We start from the raw sequence: 18,580 nt of genomic DNA on the forward strand, positions 1-18,580 counted from the left end.
CGAGCTCATTTTATGGGCAAGAGGAGATCCCCTCCCACTTTCTTCTCTGTGAAATAATCTGCCTCAATGAGGAACAGAGCCCTCTAGACCACAAATCACCCAACCCCACAAGGTGGGGATGGAATGGAGGCAGGGTGACATTGGCACAGGGGAGAGGTGCTGCCAATTGACTGAGAACCTAGGATGCTTTCACAGTTAAAAACAAAATGAACCAAAATTCTGGCCAATACGACCACAGGAAATGGCCTAGAAAAAGGAGAAGAACTCCCTGAAGATCTGAGAATCTGCAAGTCTGTGAAAGTTGCCAAGAATACCCATATTCCTAGAAAGTCACAGTTCTATTTTGCAGAACTCAGTATCTTAAGGGGGATGAGTGGGTCGGGGGCCGGGCAGTGAAGCCAAGTTCCTGATAAGGAAATGGAAGCAATTCCAATTCTGTACTTAGATATCCCTGGGCTAAAAGTCAGAGGAAAAAGAGTAGAGAAGGCTGGAGAATAAAGGGCTTCACCTAATAAGACAGACTAACTTAGAAATTAAATGACCCTAAAAATTTACTATGAGAAATTCTGCAACTAAAAGCAATCCTAACGCTCCCCTAATAAGACACAAGGAAATCTAGGTAGAGACAATCCCATGGGGGGAAGAGGGGAACCTAACCCTCTCTATCAAGAAAAAGAAGATATCCATCCACAACTTGGAAAAAGTTCAGCAGTCAATACAGATAAAAATGAATGCATATAAGCACATACTCTACACACTTAGAAATCCAAGGAAAATTTCCTCTGTATTCTTCCTTTCACAGGCGCTGCTGGTTCACTAGTATTTCAGTCTTGAATGAGGCTCTTTTTCACATCCTTCTTTGTCTGATTATTCTTCCTTTCTTGGTATATTTTATTGCTTTCTCTCTAAGACAAGTTTATCTGTCAATAAGTCCTTTTATTTTTACTTCCCAGGGCAACTGCACCCCAATACCTTTCTTTAGTCTCTGACTGGTCTTCCTTTATCTTTGCATATCCACTTCAAGCCTAGTTTCATCACACTTGAGACTGGCTGCTTCCACTCTAAACCCCTACAGGACAAATAAGGATCAGAGTTCAATTCATACATGACTTATATTCATGTATCTGAAATCAGGTCACCTTGATCTACATAAGCAGGTTTAGCAATAAGAATGTCTATCATTAGACAAGAACACTACAAGAAAACTACAGCCAATACTCCTGATAAACACAGATGCAAAAATCCTCAACAAAATATTAGCAGACCAAGTTCAACAACACATTAAAAGTATAGCACACCACAATCAAGTAGGATTTATTTCTGATACAAGGATAGTTCAAGATATGCAAATCAATGATATACACCACATTAACAAAATGAAGGATAAAAATCATATGATCATCTCCATAGATCCAGAAAAAGCATTTGACAAAATTCAATATTATATCATAATAAAAACCCTCAACAAATGAGTAGGTATAGATGGAACATACCTCAACATAATAAAGGCCATATATGACAAGCCCACAGCTAATATTATACCCAATAGTGAAAAGCTGAAAGTTTTTCCTCTAAGATCAGGAAGAAGACAAGGATGCCCACTCTTGCCACTTTTATTTAATAAAGTACTGGAAGTCCTAGCCAGAGCAATTAGGCAAGAAAAATAAATAAAAGGTATCCAAATTGGAAAGAAAGAAGTACGACTATCTCTGAAGATGACATGATATTATACATAGAAAACCCTAAACACTCCATCAAAAACCTGTTAGAACTAATATTGCAGGATACAACATCAATACACAAAAATCAATTGCATTTCTATCCACTAAAAACAAACTTTCAGAAAGATAAATTAAGAAAACAATCCTATTTACAGTTGCATCAAAAGAATAAAATACCTAGGAATAAATTTAGCCAAGAAAGTGAAAGATTTATACACTGAAAACTGTAAGACACTGATGAAAGAAATTCAAGAAGACACAAATAAATGGAAAGATAGTCCATGCTAATGGATTGGAAGAATTAATATTGCTAAAATGTCCATACTACCCAAAGCAATCTACAAATTCAATGCAATCCCTTCAAAGTTCCAATGGCATTTTTCACAGAAATAGACAATCAGTCTTAAAATTTGTATGGAACCACAAAAGACCCTGAATAGCCCAAGCAATCTTGAAAAAGAACAAAGCTGGAGGCATCACACTTCCTGATTTCAAACTATATTACAAAGCTATAATAATCAGAACACAACTGGCATAAAAACAGACATATAGATCAATAGAACACAACTGAGAGCCCAGAAATAAAGATGCACATTTACGATCAATTAATTTTTGACAAAGCGGCCAAGAATATACAATAAGGAAAGGATCATCTCTTCAATAAATGGTGTTAGGAAAACTGGATATCCACATGGAAAAAAAAGAAACTGGACCCCTATCTCACACCATACACAGAAATCAACTCAAAATGGATTAAAAACTTGAATGTAAGACCTGAAACTATAAAACTCCTTGGTATTGATCTTGGCAATGATTTTTGGGATGTGACAGCAAGAGCGAAGGCAACAAAAGCAAAAATAAACAAGTAGATTACATCAAACCAAAAGCTTCTGTACAGCAAAGGAAAACATCAACGAAATGAAAAGGCAACCTATGGAACGGGAGAAAATATGTGCAAACCATATATCTGATAAGTGGTTAATATCCAAAATATACAAGTAACTCATACCACTCAATAACAAAAAAAAATCCCATTAAAAAGTGAACAAAGGATCTGAACAGACATTTTTCCAAAGAAGACATACAAAATGGCCAGATATACATGAAAAGGTGTTTAACATCAGTAATTATCAAGGAAATGCAACTCAATACCACAATGAGATATTACCTCACACTTGTTAGGATGTCTATTATCAAGAAGACAGGAGTTAACAAATGCTGGTGAAGATGTGAAGAAAAGGGAACCCTTGAACATAGTTGGTGGGAATGCAACCTGATACAGACACTACGGAAAAAAGTATGAAGGTTCCTCGAGAAATTAAAAATAGAACTACCATTTGATCCAGCAATCCCACTTCTGGGTATATCTCCAAAGGAAATGAAATCATTATCTGTAAGAGTTATCTGTATTCCTAGGTTCACTGCAGCATTATTCACAATCATCAAGGTATGGAAACAACCGAAGTGTCTGTCTATAGATGAACAGATCAAGAAAATGTGGTGTATATATACAATGGAGTATTATTTGGCCTTTAAAAAAAAAGAAAAAAATCCCGCCATTTGCAAAAACATCAATGAACCTCGAGGGCATTAGGCTAAGTGAAATAAGCCAGACAGAGAAAGACAAATACTGCACAGTACCACTTATATTCGAAACCTAAAAAAAAAAAGTCTAACTCATAGAAACAGAGTAGAATGGTGGTTATGAGGGGTTACGAGGTGGGGAAAATAGAGAGAGGTCGGTAAAAGGATGCAAACTTTCAGTTATAAGATGAGATGAACAAGGTCTGAGGAGGGAATCCTTTCACAATGTATTGTATATCAAATCATCACGTTGTACACTTTAAATATATTACAATTTTACTTGTCAATTATACCTCAATAAAGCTGGGGAAAAAAAGAATGTCTATCATTAGACATTATGAGTAATCATAATAATGATTATGATTCTTATGTTTATCATAAGAATGTTCCCAATCACTGGACAAGGTTGGTCATTCTAAAATCATTCTTTTTTTAATATAGCTAAGCTACTCAATTAGTCTTTGAAACTGAAGGGAACATCACCAACAAATTGTGTGCAGGAGCAAATACATGATCAATTTCCTCCACACAGCCGTTCCTACCTTTACTGCATGACAAAAGAACATTCTTTGGCTGGTGAATTGTAGCCTTTACAAGGGAAGTCTCAAGCATGGGCAACTGAAATGGCAAAATGCAAAGTTATAATTTTTTTCAGGCTTTGTTAATGACTTCATATTTGATCTTTTGAAAGCTTTTTGGCTGTTTTTTCTCTTAAAAATGGCATGGCCCATGCATGTCTCGGTGTTTTCATTATACAATGTAAACACATTCAAGAGTATTATAACAACTATTTTTTAAAAAATCAAGAGATTTAAATAACATGGGGGGGGCGAGTGTACCAAAGTGAGCTGAACTCAGAAGTTCCTTTAAAAATGTCTTTAATTTAGTTACTAAAATTATTTCATCTCTTCTTTCATAAGCTCTCGGGTTCTATTAAGTAACTAAATGCTGTTAAGAAAACCCCAACATTTTATGATAGGGGCCGGCCCTGTGGCGCAGCGGTTAAGTGCATGCGCTCCGCTGCTGGCAGCCCCGGCTCGGATCCCGGGCATGCACCGATGCACTTGTCAAGCCATGCTGTGGCGGCATCCCATATAAAGTGGAGGAAGATAGGCACAGATGTTAGCCCAGGGCCAGTCTTCCTCAGCAAAAAGAGGAGGACTGGCATGGATGTTAGCTCAGGGCTGATCTTCCTCACCAAAAAAAAAAAAAAAAAAGAAAACCCCAACATTTTATTATAATAAAAATTAGTTTCTTAAAATGTAATCTACTCAATTGTCACTAACAGCAGCAAAAACAAAATACCTTTTAAAACTGAACAAAGACATAGTTATGTCTTACAGACCTTTGCAATACATTAACATAATTCAATCTTTGAAGACTGTTCATTCTTTTCATAAGAAAAGGACACATCTCAATGACATTAAATCTGATTCAGTAGCTTCCATTTAATTGAGCACTAGTCAATTTTCCAAGTGGCTGGTTTGTGTCCCAACAAAGTCATTTGGGTATTGTATATGCCATTCCAATTCCCACTTCTTCTCCAATCATTATAACATACTCCCCATTCCAATTCCCACTTCTCTATTCATTAGAACATACCCTTCCAAATATGCCTTAAAACTTTTAATTTTCCATTATATTGATCACAAAACACTTTTGCTAGCAGCATCTTGGGGATACTTTGAGAAACACAAAAACAATACCACATTGCACCCATATCTTGAAGTGGCTTGGGGGAGCTAACTTTGTTTCTGTTGTTAAATGCACTGGGGGAAGACAAAAGGAAGGAAGGAAAAGAGGGAGAGAGAGAGAAAAGGAGGGTGGGAGGGAGGAAAGAAAGAAACTTAAAAGTTCTCTGAATCCAATTCAGGGAAATGTGGGTGGTACCACATATACGGAATAAAAATTTAAGGATTTTTCTCTGTTCTATACCTACTTAAAATTAATTTTAATTTTTTAAGCAAATTTGCCTTTCTGTTATATATTAACTTGAGAAAATATGACTTCAAATGTTCAAAATAAAGGGTAAAGGAAATTAAAAATTTGTTTTCTTAGGACACAGAATGAACTATTCTTTCAAATTGCTATTCATAAAAAAAAATTTTACCTCTTTCAGAAACACTGGAATGACATAATCTTACACAATTTTGATCAACCAAGTAGAGAACCATTCAGAAACACTCATTTTTATTTTACTGTATACCAAAATATTGAGTAAATGCTCAAATTTCTTAAATATGAAACATAAATAGAATTTAGCCATCTCCTCTACAAAGTGCTGTGCTACTCTTCCTGGTGGATAAAAGAGACAATAAAACTGTCATTTTCCTTGCTGGAAAAAAACATTTTCTATGGTATTAAAAAAACAACAACAACAACAAAAAAACAAACTCTTTGGCGCCATCTTTTGGATTATCCACATTTTCTTAAAATTCTTTCCTATATTATAAGAAACAATTTATTGATCAGAATCAAGACAGAGACAGAGATAATTACTATCTGTACACTTTATCTTAAGCCATATTTGCCTTATCTTATTCTCATACTTACATATTAGGATTAAGTCCTAACTTTGATCAAAGTCCTCTCCACGTCTCATTATTTCTGCAAGGCCTGGCAATCATTTGTTTACTAAAAATTTGCTTTTCCATCTCCATGTGAATTGCCTACCTCCCCTTTGAAATCCCAAACCATTACCCTCAACATGCTCCTTTGCCTTTAGCTGAAGATGGTATTTAAGGAGGTGGCTTCAGCCATTTTGGCGAGTTACTCATTTTGTTTGATTTTCTCCTGTTATTCTGTCTCATGTCAATTTAATTCTTAGACCAGTCAGAAGAACCTAGAAGGACAGAGGAATACTTCTTCCTCCCCTACACCATCTAATATAATTGAACTTACTTCCTAATAACTAGCAATTAAAGTATAAAAGTCAAATTTGGAGTACAGACTGAATGCACTGAGTCAATGAAGGAAGAAATCACATCTAATCATAGTAGTATTTAAGACTGCCAAAAAATAGAGTAGAACTTCAGTCTTTAAGGATGAATTAGATATAGAGTATATATGGGGCATGTAGGTGGGCAGACCTGAAGGGAGAAAAGACACAGGTTTTTTAGGAGAGGTTGACAATATGTAATATAAGAGAACCTTTCTCACTGAGGGGTTCCTCATCTGAACCACAGATCACTGCAAATGACTTAACTATTTTTTCAATTTTCCCAAAAATGTACATAACTGGTATCATTCCAGAAGCAAAGGACAGAAATAGAAGAAATGTTAATGCATTACAAACAATGGATGCTTTAGGCCATTGGTTCTCACATTTAACACGACTCGGAATGACTTGGAGGGCCCGTTAAAACACACACTGCTGGGTCCCATCCCTAGAGTTTGACTTTGGGGTCGGGCCCAAGAATGTGTATTTCTAACAAATTCCCAAGTGCTGCTGATACTGCTGGTACAGGGATAACACCTTGAAAATCAGTGCCTTAGGGCACTAAGACTCCATTCTCTGGTGGTATTCTGGGTAAGAAAGGCTAATATAAAGTACATTTTCATTTTCATTTTGAAAGTCATTCATACTCTTTAAAGTATACAGAAAACAGAGACCAGCGGGAAGAAGCAGCATCGCCCTTACTCCCTCTATTCAAGACAACATTATCTTGGTTTGTTCTACTGCAGTCTTCTCTTTAGAAATAAATGGAGTATTCTTGGCTGTAATATATATAGGAATGTGCGGAAACACTGTATCAACCTATACATGTCATGGAGACCAAAATGCATGGCCAATTCATCCAAATGTGGTATGCTAGAGCAATAATTATTCTTCTCAGGCTCCTACGGAAAGATGAAAGTTCTGCCCACTGATAACAACAAAGGGCAGTTCATCAATCCTTTCATATCAAAACTAGTCTTGTGTTATTAGAGTGATCTCTTGGTCAACTAGACCAAATATTTATTGAAATATTTTCAACAATGGTATGTCAGCAATATATTTTCCAAGCCCTTTCATTTCTGAGAACATCTTTCTTTTACATTTATACTAAATGACAACTTGGTTGGGTAGAAAACTCTTGAGTCTTAACTACTTTATTTCACAACTTCCTCAATCCATTGACTTCTGGCACTTAGTATAACAAAGTCTGAAACCAGAATGACTTATGTTCCTTTGTACATAACCTGTAGTCACTAACCACCCTTCATCCGCACCTTGGAACATTTGAGCAATTGTTTGTTTTTTTTTCCTTAAAGACTCTAATTAAAAAAAAACTTAACGTGAGCTTTTATCTAGGAATGCTGATCTCTTCATCAATTTTATCTGGAATGCTGTGTTTCCTTTAATTATACATACATCAGGTTTGAGAGTTTTTTGTTTTTAATTAAATAAAAGAAAGTCATCTTTAATTATATCTGACCATCATTTCTGTTCCAAGTGTTTGATTTACTTTCCATGGAATATTTATCATTCCTTTGCTGGGTTCCCAGTATCTGTCTTTCACATTCATTACCTCAAAATGTTCGTTCTCATTTTTAGCCTTGTCTTTTTTTGGTGATAACTTCCCAGGTTTGTCCTCCACAGATAAATTTCATTATCTGTAATATTAAATTCAACTCCTTCTAATCTATTGCCTTCAAAGTGGAATGTCAGTTCTGCTACTGCACTTTGGTGTCCAGGCATCCTTCCTTATGTTACCTATTCCCCTTTTCAACTTGTTGCCCTTTCAGCTGAGCTGGTTGTCTCCTTATGGGCTGTCTTTCCTATTTTACTGGGGCCATATCTTTTTACATGTTATTAAGTATGCCCAATGCTTTTTGTTTTCATTTTTCTCCTGGTTCTTTTCACAGTCACAGGGAAGCGCTTCCTTCAATGCTTCAGATTATTCTCCTTCCCTTTGTTCTGCAGTATTTTTTTCAGGGAGCTCTTGTTTTCCCCATGTTCACACTTTCTTGACAAAGAAAGCACAATCAACTCATGCTTAGTTCCTGCCAACAAGCAAAGAGGTATAGATTGCCCTTGATCCTGTTTTCTGACCATAGCTGTTAGTGGAATCCCCTCCCAAAATGATATGCAAGACCTAAGCAATTCCCAGCGCCCAAGAGGCTTCATCTAGTGCAGTTCTACCAGAAAAAGAAGGGACTTATATTCTCAATGACTAAATCTCTGAAACACTGAACAGGTGGAATTTTTGAAATTCCATGCTTTGGCCTCCTACTACCTACCTACATCCTACCTTTTCCTGCACTGAAGACCTATTCTGACCTCTCACTTCTTTAAAGGCTTGTCTTTATTATAAGTCAGTGCCATACGACTTACCACTTTTTCTATAATTATTTCATTTTTTCTCCAACTCCCTATCAAGTTATTCAAGGCCGATGACATTTAAGACTTCTTTGTAACAGCACAGACGCAAAATAAATATTTGTCAACTGACAGAAATGTAGTTTCAGAGAACTTCATAAAGTATCCAAACACTTTCACTAAGATGACATTTTGCGCAAGAGATACGCTTTAGGCAGCCACATTCCCTCTATGCAGGGTCTAAAAATACTCAACGTTCCAGTTGCTTCTTCTGGGGCTGTTGGAAGCAATCAGTTTACTTATAAGTAAAAAAAAAAAAAAAAAAAACGGCTCTACGTTAAAAAAAAAAAAAGATTCAATCAGTTCTGTTGGTTTAAAAAAGCTTGCTAACTCAAGAAGCTAAAATAGCATATAACATAATTAAGAACATATTCTTTTGGGTGGAGATAGTCTAATGAAAGTGTTATAAGCAAACACTATATCCCAAAACTGCAAGGCTCCAAAACCCAAACATGACTTTGTTTCACTGAGTTCTACTGTATTACACTTATCCCCTCACTTCCGTTTAATAGTTATTAACTTATTTTTAATACAACTCACATTATCAACAATGAGAGTAAAACAGCCTACTTACCCCACCCATTGTAATTCCATGAATAAGTGCAACATATGGTTTCTGACAAGAATCTAAAAGAAATAGAGCTATAATTAGTTGCAATGTTTAAAATACACTCACTTTTCCCAAAAATCACATTACATGAATTTTGAGTATTTTCCCCAGTAAATTTTTGCAAGAAATACCAAAACTAAATGTATGGCTTATAAAATATGTTCTTTTTTAAATGTCAATCCATACACAATCCCGATCACCTATTCATTATCAGTTAACAACTTAACACTCCAATTTGAAATGAATGAAAGTCTTGTATAACTCAGCTATTGAGAAATACAACTAACATTTGCTTTATAAGCCACTGATGTTTATGTACACAGCTGTATTTTAAAGAACATAATTTGTTTTCTATATATCTAAAGAAGTATCTGAATACAAAGCGAAGTGCAGCATACAGGAAGAAGCATGGACGGGGAATCAGAAGACCCAGATTCTAGCCTCAGCTTTGTCATTAACTGGCAACTCAACTTTATTCAATAATGTATACTGGCGTTAAATATTTATATATACTGGTAATTCAATATATATACTGGCATTAGATATATAGATATTTATGTGTGTATGTTATATGTATACGTATACATATATGTATATCTGTTATATGTATATATGTATGTCACACGTGTCTATCATACATTATACAGATAAGTTTCCTCATCTATTAAATGGCCAGACTTAATATATAACCTCAGAAGTCCTTTCCAGCTCAAAAATTTTTGTAAACTTTTACTCTGTTCCTTTCCCGTTCTTGTTTTTCCTCTAAGCGGGGCAACTGCCCACAACACAAAACCATAAATCACTGAGCTTCTGTTACAGCTTGTTGCCACTATTACTTCCTTAGGGTAGACCAATATAAAACTGCAGTTTTGATCCATCTAGCAATTCTGTAAATATTCCCAATTTGCCAAATGAGCCACCAAAGCACAACTCTAATTTCACATTCACAAGGATTTCCATAGCCCTCAATTCTGAGCTATAATTCCCTAGAAACTATGGAAAGTTCTCTATTGACTGGGATGGAGATACATACATACACACACACACACACACACACACACACACACACACATACACACACACCATTCCAGCTATAAATACATATATTTCAGACATAAAATAGAAGCTAATAATGCAGAACATAAATCTTTCAAATTCCTTACTGACTAAAATATGACATTACAACGTACAGAAATTATACGTTGAAGACTTTCTCTCTGTATGTTAACATTTTACCAAATTCTCTGTTCAAACTGCTTAGAGGTTTTTTTCCCACCTCCCTTTATCTAGTATAGAACTGCACTAATATAGTAGCCAAATGTAACTATTTAGATCAAAATTAACTCAAATAAAATTTAAAATTCAGTTTCTTGAACACACTAGCCCCATTTCAAGAGCTCATTAGCCACATGTGGCTAACGGCTCTTATACTGGACAGTAGACATACAGAATATTTTCATCATTGCAGAAAATCCTATTGGACAGTGCTGGTACAAATTTTCAGAATAAAGAAAACAGTCTACGTAAATTTCATGTGTAGAATTCTAGACCTAAAGAAGTGAAAGATACCCATTCAATTTGGCTTAATGAGCTAAAGTGGGAAACAGCCTCTTTTCCCCACTCCTACCTCAAAGACAGAAATTCTGGAAAATTTTTTTTTCTTTTTTTTTTTTTTTTGTGAGGAAGATTAGCCCTGAGCTAACAACTGTTGCCAATCCTCTTCTTTTTTTGCTGAGGAAGCTTGGCCTTGGCCTAACATCCGTGCCCATCCTCCTCTAGTTTATATGGGATGCCGCCACAGCATGGTTTGACAAGTGGTGTGTAGGTCCGCGCCCAGGATGCGAACTTGCAAACCCCAGGGTGCTGAAGCGGAGGGTGCAAACTTAACCACTATGCCACTGGGCCAGCCCCCCCAATTTTTTTTAATGTACATCCAAGTTCAAAGCCAAACAAGGGAAATCTCCAGGTGCCAGAAACAAATAAGAAACTCCAAGTCAATAGCTGAATGGAAGCTACAGCCAAAGATTATGAGTGAGTTTGTGTATCTTTTGCAGTCACGAACAACAACAAAAAAGCCATGCATATCTTATGCAATGAGCTACCTACATAAAGCCTCATGTTAGCAAGAGCTATTCAATTTGTAAAACATGACTAGAAAACTCCACCTGCTGATCCAGGAACTTAATAAGGTCCTGCCCAGGAGAGGAGAGAAAAAGCCAGAGAAAAGTAGATGCTCAAGCACTAGACACCAACCACCACCACTACCACTAAACAAACAAAACAAAACATGCCTAACAAACTTGGAACAGAAGTAATGTCCATAATTTGTTAAAAAGGGTCTACAAAAAGATTATGCTAAAGAACAAAATTTTAAAAGCTTTCCCATGGATATCAGAAATAAGACAACACTACATTCAACATTATAATAGAGGTCCTAGGCAAAATATAACAAAAAAGTCATAAATATTTAAGGATTGGAAAGAGATGGAAAAAATTATGTGCAGATGGTAGAATTGCCTATGTAGAAAAGCCAAGAGAATCTTCAGAAATATCATTAAACTTAATAAATCTCAGCAGGGTTGCTGGATATAAGAACAAAATATTAAAATCAAAAGCATTTGGGGAGGTGGGAGAAATGGGGGAATTGGTTTTTGGTTTTGTTAAATATCTTTAAAAAAAAAAAAGCACTGACCTAATATTAGTGCTACATTAATATGCAGGTGTATTTTCCCAGTTTTGTCCTGATGACAGTAATTATTTCAGAACCTTGTTAATTCTCACTTCCTTATCAGTCTTTCCAATAATTCTCACAGGAAAAATGGTAGTTTTATCCTTCTTTTCAACAGAGATTTAGAAGCCAAGAACTAAAGTGAATTCTCACCTGACAAAGAGTTTACTCCATTTTTCAAGATATAGTGCAGGATGTTTATTAGTAGATTATGAAGTATTTATTGCCAGTAATTAAAACTAAACTGTTCCTTTTTTTTTTTTTTCCTCGGTGAGGAGATCAGCCCTGTGCTAACATCTGCCAATCCTCCTCTTTATTTGCTGAGGAAGACTGGCCCTGGGCTAACATCCATGCCCATCTTCCTCCACTTTATGTGGGACGCCGACACAGCATGGTTTGCCAACCAGTGCATCGGTGCATGCCGGGATCCAAACCGGTGAACCCCGGGCCGCCGCAGCGGAGCACACGCACTTACCGGCTTGCGCCATCGGGCCGGCCCCTAAACTGTTCCTGTTTTAATAAATGCACAAAGTTATAGATACAATACTATTACTTTTTATTGTTTATCTGCTCTTCCTTTAATCTAAGATTTCCTTTACTGATGTGCTAAGGCATTTATCTTAAGGCTGATACAAAACAAACCTGTTTGTTTTTTTTTTACTAAGAAGATTAGGGGAAAGCATTGGAAGTCACTATAAAAATCTTCTTAAGGGGGCCAGCCTGGCAGCACAAGCAGTGAAGTGCGCGTGCTCCACTGCGGCGGCCCCGGGTTCGCTGGTTCGGAACCCGGGCGCACTGACACACTGCTTGTCAAGCCATGCTGTGGCGGCGTCCCATATAAAGTAGAGGAAGATGGAGACAGATGTTAGCTCAGGGCCAATCTTCCTCAGAAAAAAGAAAAGGAGGATTGGCATCAGATGTTAGCTCAGGGCTGATCTTCCTCACACACACAAAAAAAGATTCCTAAGGCAACACTGCAAAGACCCAGGAATGTTTGTGTACTGCTGGTAGAAATAAGTGTAAACCGACTTTTAAAAGATAAGAAGGTAATCTGCAAAACGGAGAGCCTTAAAAATAGTCATACTCTTGACCCTAAAAATTTCACTTACAATTTTTATCCTAAAGAACTAATTATGAATGTACATGATGTGATAGCTACAAGACTGTCCAAACACGGGGGATTGGTTTTAAAAACTGTGCAGGGGCCGGCCCAGTGGCATAGTGGTTAAGTTCGTGTGTTCTGCTTTGGCAGCCTGGGTTCACGGGTTCCGATCCTGGGCACGGACCTACACACCACTCATCAAGCAACGCTGTGGAGATGTCCCACATACAAAATAGAGGAAGAACGGCACAGATGTTAGCTTAGGGACAATCTTCCTCAAGCAAAAAGAGGAAGATCAGCAATAGATGTTAGCTCAAGGTCAATCTTCCTCATCAAAAAAAAAAAAAAAACCAACACAAAACTGTCCAAACAACAAAACACTTTTATGCCATTAAAAATTATATTGTAGAAGAATATATAATTGCAAGGAAAAATGGGAGAGAAGTCATTTACAAAATAGTATGCACAACATGATCACAATTTATAGACAGATATATGTATAGATATAGATTAAATTAGATAGATGCAAAAACTAGAAATACATCAACCAATATTAATAAATTACCAAAATATGAATGTTGAAATCTCTGGATGGTAAAATTATGAAGTGTATATTCTTCTGTGTTCTAAAGAGTATTTTCCAAATTCCTACAACGTACATGTACTACTTTTGTAATGAAAAAAAGTTCTTTATTAAGAGAAAATAAGCTCTAAATACTTATTGAATGAATGAACTCAATTTATTTTCTTATATACTTCTCCTGCTTAGAGGTGATGGAGTTCAGGGCAGGCTGCCCCAAGATGTGCCACTCTCATATGCAGATTATTTTGAGCTGAAGACAATAAAGACTCAGAAGACTCTGAAAGAAACTTTGACCTTCCCCTCAACTAACTGTCAAAAAAGATTTAAGATAGAAGGCCTGTCCCCAGGACAGGCCATCACCATAGATAACGCTGGGTCCAGATAGACTGGGAGGGTCCTTGCTAAGCCCATTCTTATCCAAGTTCTGTTTACCAAACATTTACATTTCTAAGGGAAATCTCCATTTGTAAAGGACTCTCCTTCACTGTACTGGAAAGAGGGGGGATGATCTCACCTCTAGAAACTTGTCAATGTAGAAGGCAAGGCCTTAAATCCACATAATAAACTTACTCTTGTTTACTGTGCTTTTCTGGTAATCTCCCAAAGCTGACTCCCCCCACCCCCAACATCCTCCTTTGTCTTCACCTGAATATGCTATTTAAGAAGAGAACCTCCGCCATTTTGTCGAGTTACCCAATTTCCTAGGTCTTTCCCACGTATACATGTTGTAAAGCTTTGTTTGATTTTCTCCTGTTACTCTGTCTCATGTCAATTTAATTCCTATCCCAGCCAGAAGGACCCAGAGTGGGTAGAGGATAGTCTTCCTTTCCTTCAGAGGACTCTCTATATATGGAAAGTTGTAATTTGGGAAGGAAAAGCTTTAGGTATAACTCAAACCCAGTGTCACTGAGACTTGAACAAGAACACCAAGAATTGTCTCAAAATGTCATCACATACATACACATGAAAATTAAGCATGTCACAATAGAAAAAAAGAAAAACCTTAAGCTAAGGATGGCTAACCTGAGTCCTCAGTGACATTACAGAGCTGCCACACCAGCCCAGGACTACCAATCTCTGGACTTGCTGAGCAAATACAACTTTTATCTGTTTAAGCCATTGTTAGTTAGGTATTCTGTTACTTGCAGCTAAATTCCTTCTTAATTACATATGCAGTAAAAGTATAAATAAACAACAGATTAGAAAGATGTAAGATTAACAGTTCTTATCTCTGGATGATAGGTTTATCAGCAATTTTTATCTCTTCTCCTTTTTGTAGTTTCCAAATTTGGTTTCATGAACATATAATAATTGTGTCAACAGAAAAGCTATTTTCAAAAAAATGCACTTCTAAATTATAATCTTTCTTAATAAGAATATCATGAAACAGAAGATAAAATAATATAGCAAAGGTCTCTCAGTAAGTGTGAGATAACTGTTGCACAGTTCAGATGTCCTATGTTAAATATACAAAAATTTAGTAGAAAAATTGGTCAAGCCATATAATTAGCCTACCTATGCCTTAGAAAGACATGCCTGAACAAACTCTACTTTATAAATAATGAATTAATGGGTAATGAAATCACTTTTCCTTACACTTTATGGTACGCCAGACGCTCAGGAAAAAAAAATTCTATATGCCAGAAATAGTCAATAGAAAACGTAATAGGAAAATAACCATTAACTGTAGTCATAAAAAAAAATAAACTACCTAAGAATAAAACTTTAAAAAAAAAAAAAGAAGCAAGATCTTTATGGGGAGAATTACAAAACATTATGAAAGGACACGCAAGTCAATCTGACGAAAATGTTCTAAAACTGGTTTATGGTGATGGCTACACAACTTGACTAAAAATCATTGAACTATATACTTGAAATGGGTGAATTTTACGGTATGTAAACTATAATTCCATAAGTTTTTTTCTTTAAGTCTACATGAATAAACAGAGATATGCCACATTCGTAGATGAGAAGACTCAATAGAAAAGATGTCAATTCCCCCCAAATTGATCTATAATTCATTGTCATTCCAATCAAAATCTCAATAGAAGCTTTTGTGGAACCAGACAAAATAATTCTAAAATTCATATGGAAGATCAAAAGTCCAAGAGTAGCCAAGACAACTGTAAAAGAAAACAAGGGCAACTTGTCCTACCAGGTAGAGACATATCTTAAAGCTATAATAATTTTGACACTGAAGTTTTAACATAAGTACTAGAGACAAACAGACCAATGAACCAAGTAGCCCAGAAACAGACCTAGTCACATACAAGAACTTGATATATGACAGAGGTATCATTAAAATCAGTGAAGGCATGGACTTTTCAATAAAAGACATTGCAACATTTGGCTTTCTTGCTGGAAAATACAAGTTAGATGATGTCACATGCAAAAAAATTCCAAGTACATTAAAGAATTAGAGTATAAAGAAACAAAATATTCAAACTACTAAAATATAAGCTTAATAACTTCAGTGTTATTAAGCGGGGTTTTTTTAATGCAAAAATCAGAAATCATAAAGGGAAAAGAATGGAAACATTTCATCTCATCAAATAAAAACTTGTCTGATTGGATAAAGAAGATGTGGTATATATATACCATGGACTACTACTCAGCCATAAAAAAAGACAAAATCGTCCCATTCCCAACAACAGGGATGGACCTGGAGGGTATTATGTTAAGCGAAATAAGTAAGAAAGAGAAAGACAAACACTGCGTGATTTCGCTCATACGTGGAAGATAAACCAAGACACGGACAGATAGAACCGTTTGGTGGTTACCAGGGGCAAGGGGGTGGGGGTAGGCACAAGGGGTGGAGGGATGCATTTATATGGTGACTGACAAACAATAATGTACAACAAAAATTTCACAATAAAAAACAACTTGTATGTATCAGAAGATAACAAATTAGCAGACTGAGAGAAGTGTCCTTGTAATATGTATAATCTACAAAAGTGAAGAATCCAGAATACATAAAGACCTACAACATCAGTAACAAAAAGACAAATAATCCAATAAAAAGATGAAAAAGATAAAACTGAAAAGAAAATCTAATCTAAACGATTAACACAAGAAAACACCTTCTACTTAAAGCCACAATAATATGTTAAATATGCAAAGTTTAAAAACAAAAAATGATGAAAAGACATGCAGAAAATAAAGTCTTGTACTTTAGAGAAAAATTTGGAAACAAATTGAAAATGTATAAACTCTATGATCCACCCATTCTGCTTCTATTATTTCTAGAGAAACTTTTGCACATGGGCATTAAGAGGGCATATATAAGGGTGCAACAATCTGTGTTAGCAAAAATTTTAAATAACCTATTCATTAACATAGAATAGATAAGTAATGCGGGGTATATTCATAATACTGAATAATGTGGAACAGTTACATTCCATGTTATTAAAAACAACTTATGGAATGGTATATATGGTAAGAGTATTCATGTAAATTTCAAAAACACAAGGTAATACTATTTTTGTTCATAAATATGTAGTAAAAATATAAAATATGACCTAGTAGGATACACTCTACAAGTTAATGACAATGGTTGCTTCTGGGTTGCACTGAGGAACGGTAATTTTAAAACATGTAGTATTGGGGCCGGCCCGGTGGCGCAAGCGGTTAAGTGCGCGCCCTCCGCTGCGGCGGCCCGGGGTCGCTGGTTCGGATCCCGGGCGCGCACCGACGCACTGCTTGGTAAGCCATGCTGTGGCGGCGTCCCATATAAAGTGGAGGAAGATGGGCACCGATGTTAGCCCAGGGCCGTCTTCCTCAGCAAAAAAAAGAGGAGGATTGGCGGATGTTAGCTCAGGGCTGATCTCCTCACAAAAAAAAAAAAAAAAAACATGTAGTATTATATTTCTTTTAAATAAATTTTTAAAACATCAAGCAAAAACAAAATATTGGTGTCTATTCACTCTGGGCTGGTGGCTACACAAGTATGCATTAGATTATTCCCTGTTATCTAACATCTGAAACACATGCTTGCTAAAAGTACTGCTTCACGGGGCCGGCCCCATGGCTTAGCAGTTAAGTGCTCAGGCTCCGCTACTGGCGGCCCGGGTTTGGATCCCGGGCGTGCATCGACACACTGCTTCCCTGGCCATGCTGAGGCCGCGTCCCACATACAGCAACGAGAAGGATGTGCAGCTATGACATACAACTATCTACTGGGCCTTTGGGGGAACAAAGGAGGAGGACTGGCGATAAATGTTAGCTCAGAGCCGGTCTTCCTCAGCAAAAAGAGGAGGATTAGCACGGATGTTAGCTCAGGGCTGATCTTCCTCACAAAAAAAAAAAAAAAAGTACTGCTTCACTTCCAGGGAAACCTGGAACAGCAATTATAAAGAAATTTTCATCTCAGAGTTCCTCAAAAATTAGGAAATGATACTTCACTTTATAGAGAAAACTGGGACCCAAGTCTTATGTTTTCCAAGAAAGCTAGACATATCATCAGAATCCATGTTTTCATATTGATTGTATGACAAGCAGTAGTTAAGTATAGCCTACTAATATTAAAGTGTGAATTGTTCTGGAATGAGCAGTCAGAATAGTTTAATCAACTTTATTTATGTCTGACACAAAGTATATAAAAGAATAAATAAGAATGCCTCTTGACTACATTTTTAACAATTCATACTATGTAACTTATATCTTTTTTTTGTGTGTGTGAGGAAGATCAGCCCTGAGCTAACATCCATGCTAATCCTCCTCTTTTTGCTGAGGAAGACCGGCTCTGAGCTAACATCTATTGCCAATCCCCCTCCTTTTTTTCTCCCAAAGCCCCAGTAGATAGTTGTCATAGTTGCACATTCTAGTTGCTGTACATGGGACGCGGTCTCAGCATGGCCGGACAAGCGGTGCGTCGGTGCGCGCCCGGGATCC

The 18,580-nt window shown here is 36.5% G+C and overlaps 1 protein-coding gene across 4 annotated transcripts in view; it reads right to left on the minus strand.

Annotated features, from left to right (window-relative positions):
* The window catches only part of HIBCH (3-hydroxyisobutyryl-CoA hydrolase), a 97,064-nt gene that overhangs the window by 47,649 nt on the left and 30,835 nt on the right, over positions 1-18,580 (minus strand). For all 4 annotated transcript variants that reach the window (XM_058549428.1, XM_058549425.1, XM_058549426.1 and 1 more), the window contains exon 6: positions 9,242-9,294. In XM_058549428.1, coding sequence (XP_058405411.1) covers positions 9,242-9,294 — 53 coding nt within the window. The remainder of the gene's footprint in view (positions 1-9,241; positions 9,295-18,580) is intronic.

Source organism: Diceros bicornis, chromosome 10 (assembly GCF_020826845.1).
Source record: "Diceros bicornis minor isolate mBicDic1 chromosome 10, mDicBic1.mat.cur, whole genome shotgun sequence".
Lineage (NCBI taxonomy): Eukaryota > Metazoa > Chordata > Mammalia > Perissodactyla > Rhinocerotidae > Diceros > Diceros bicornis.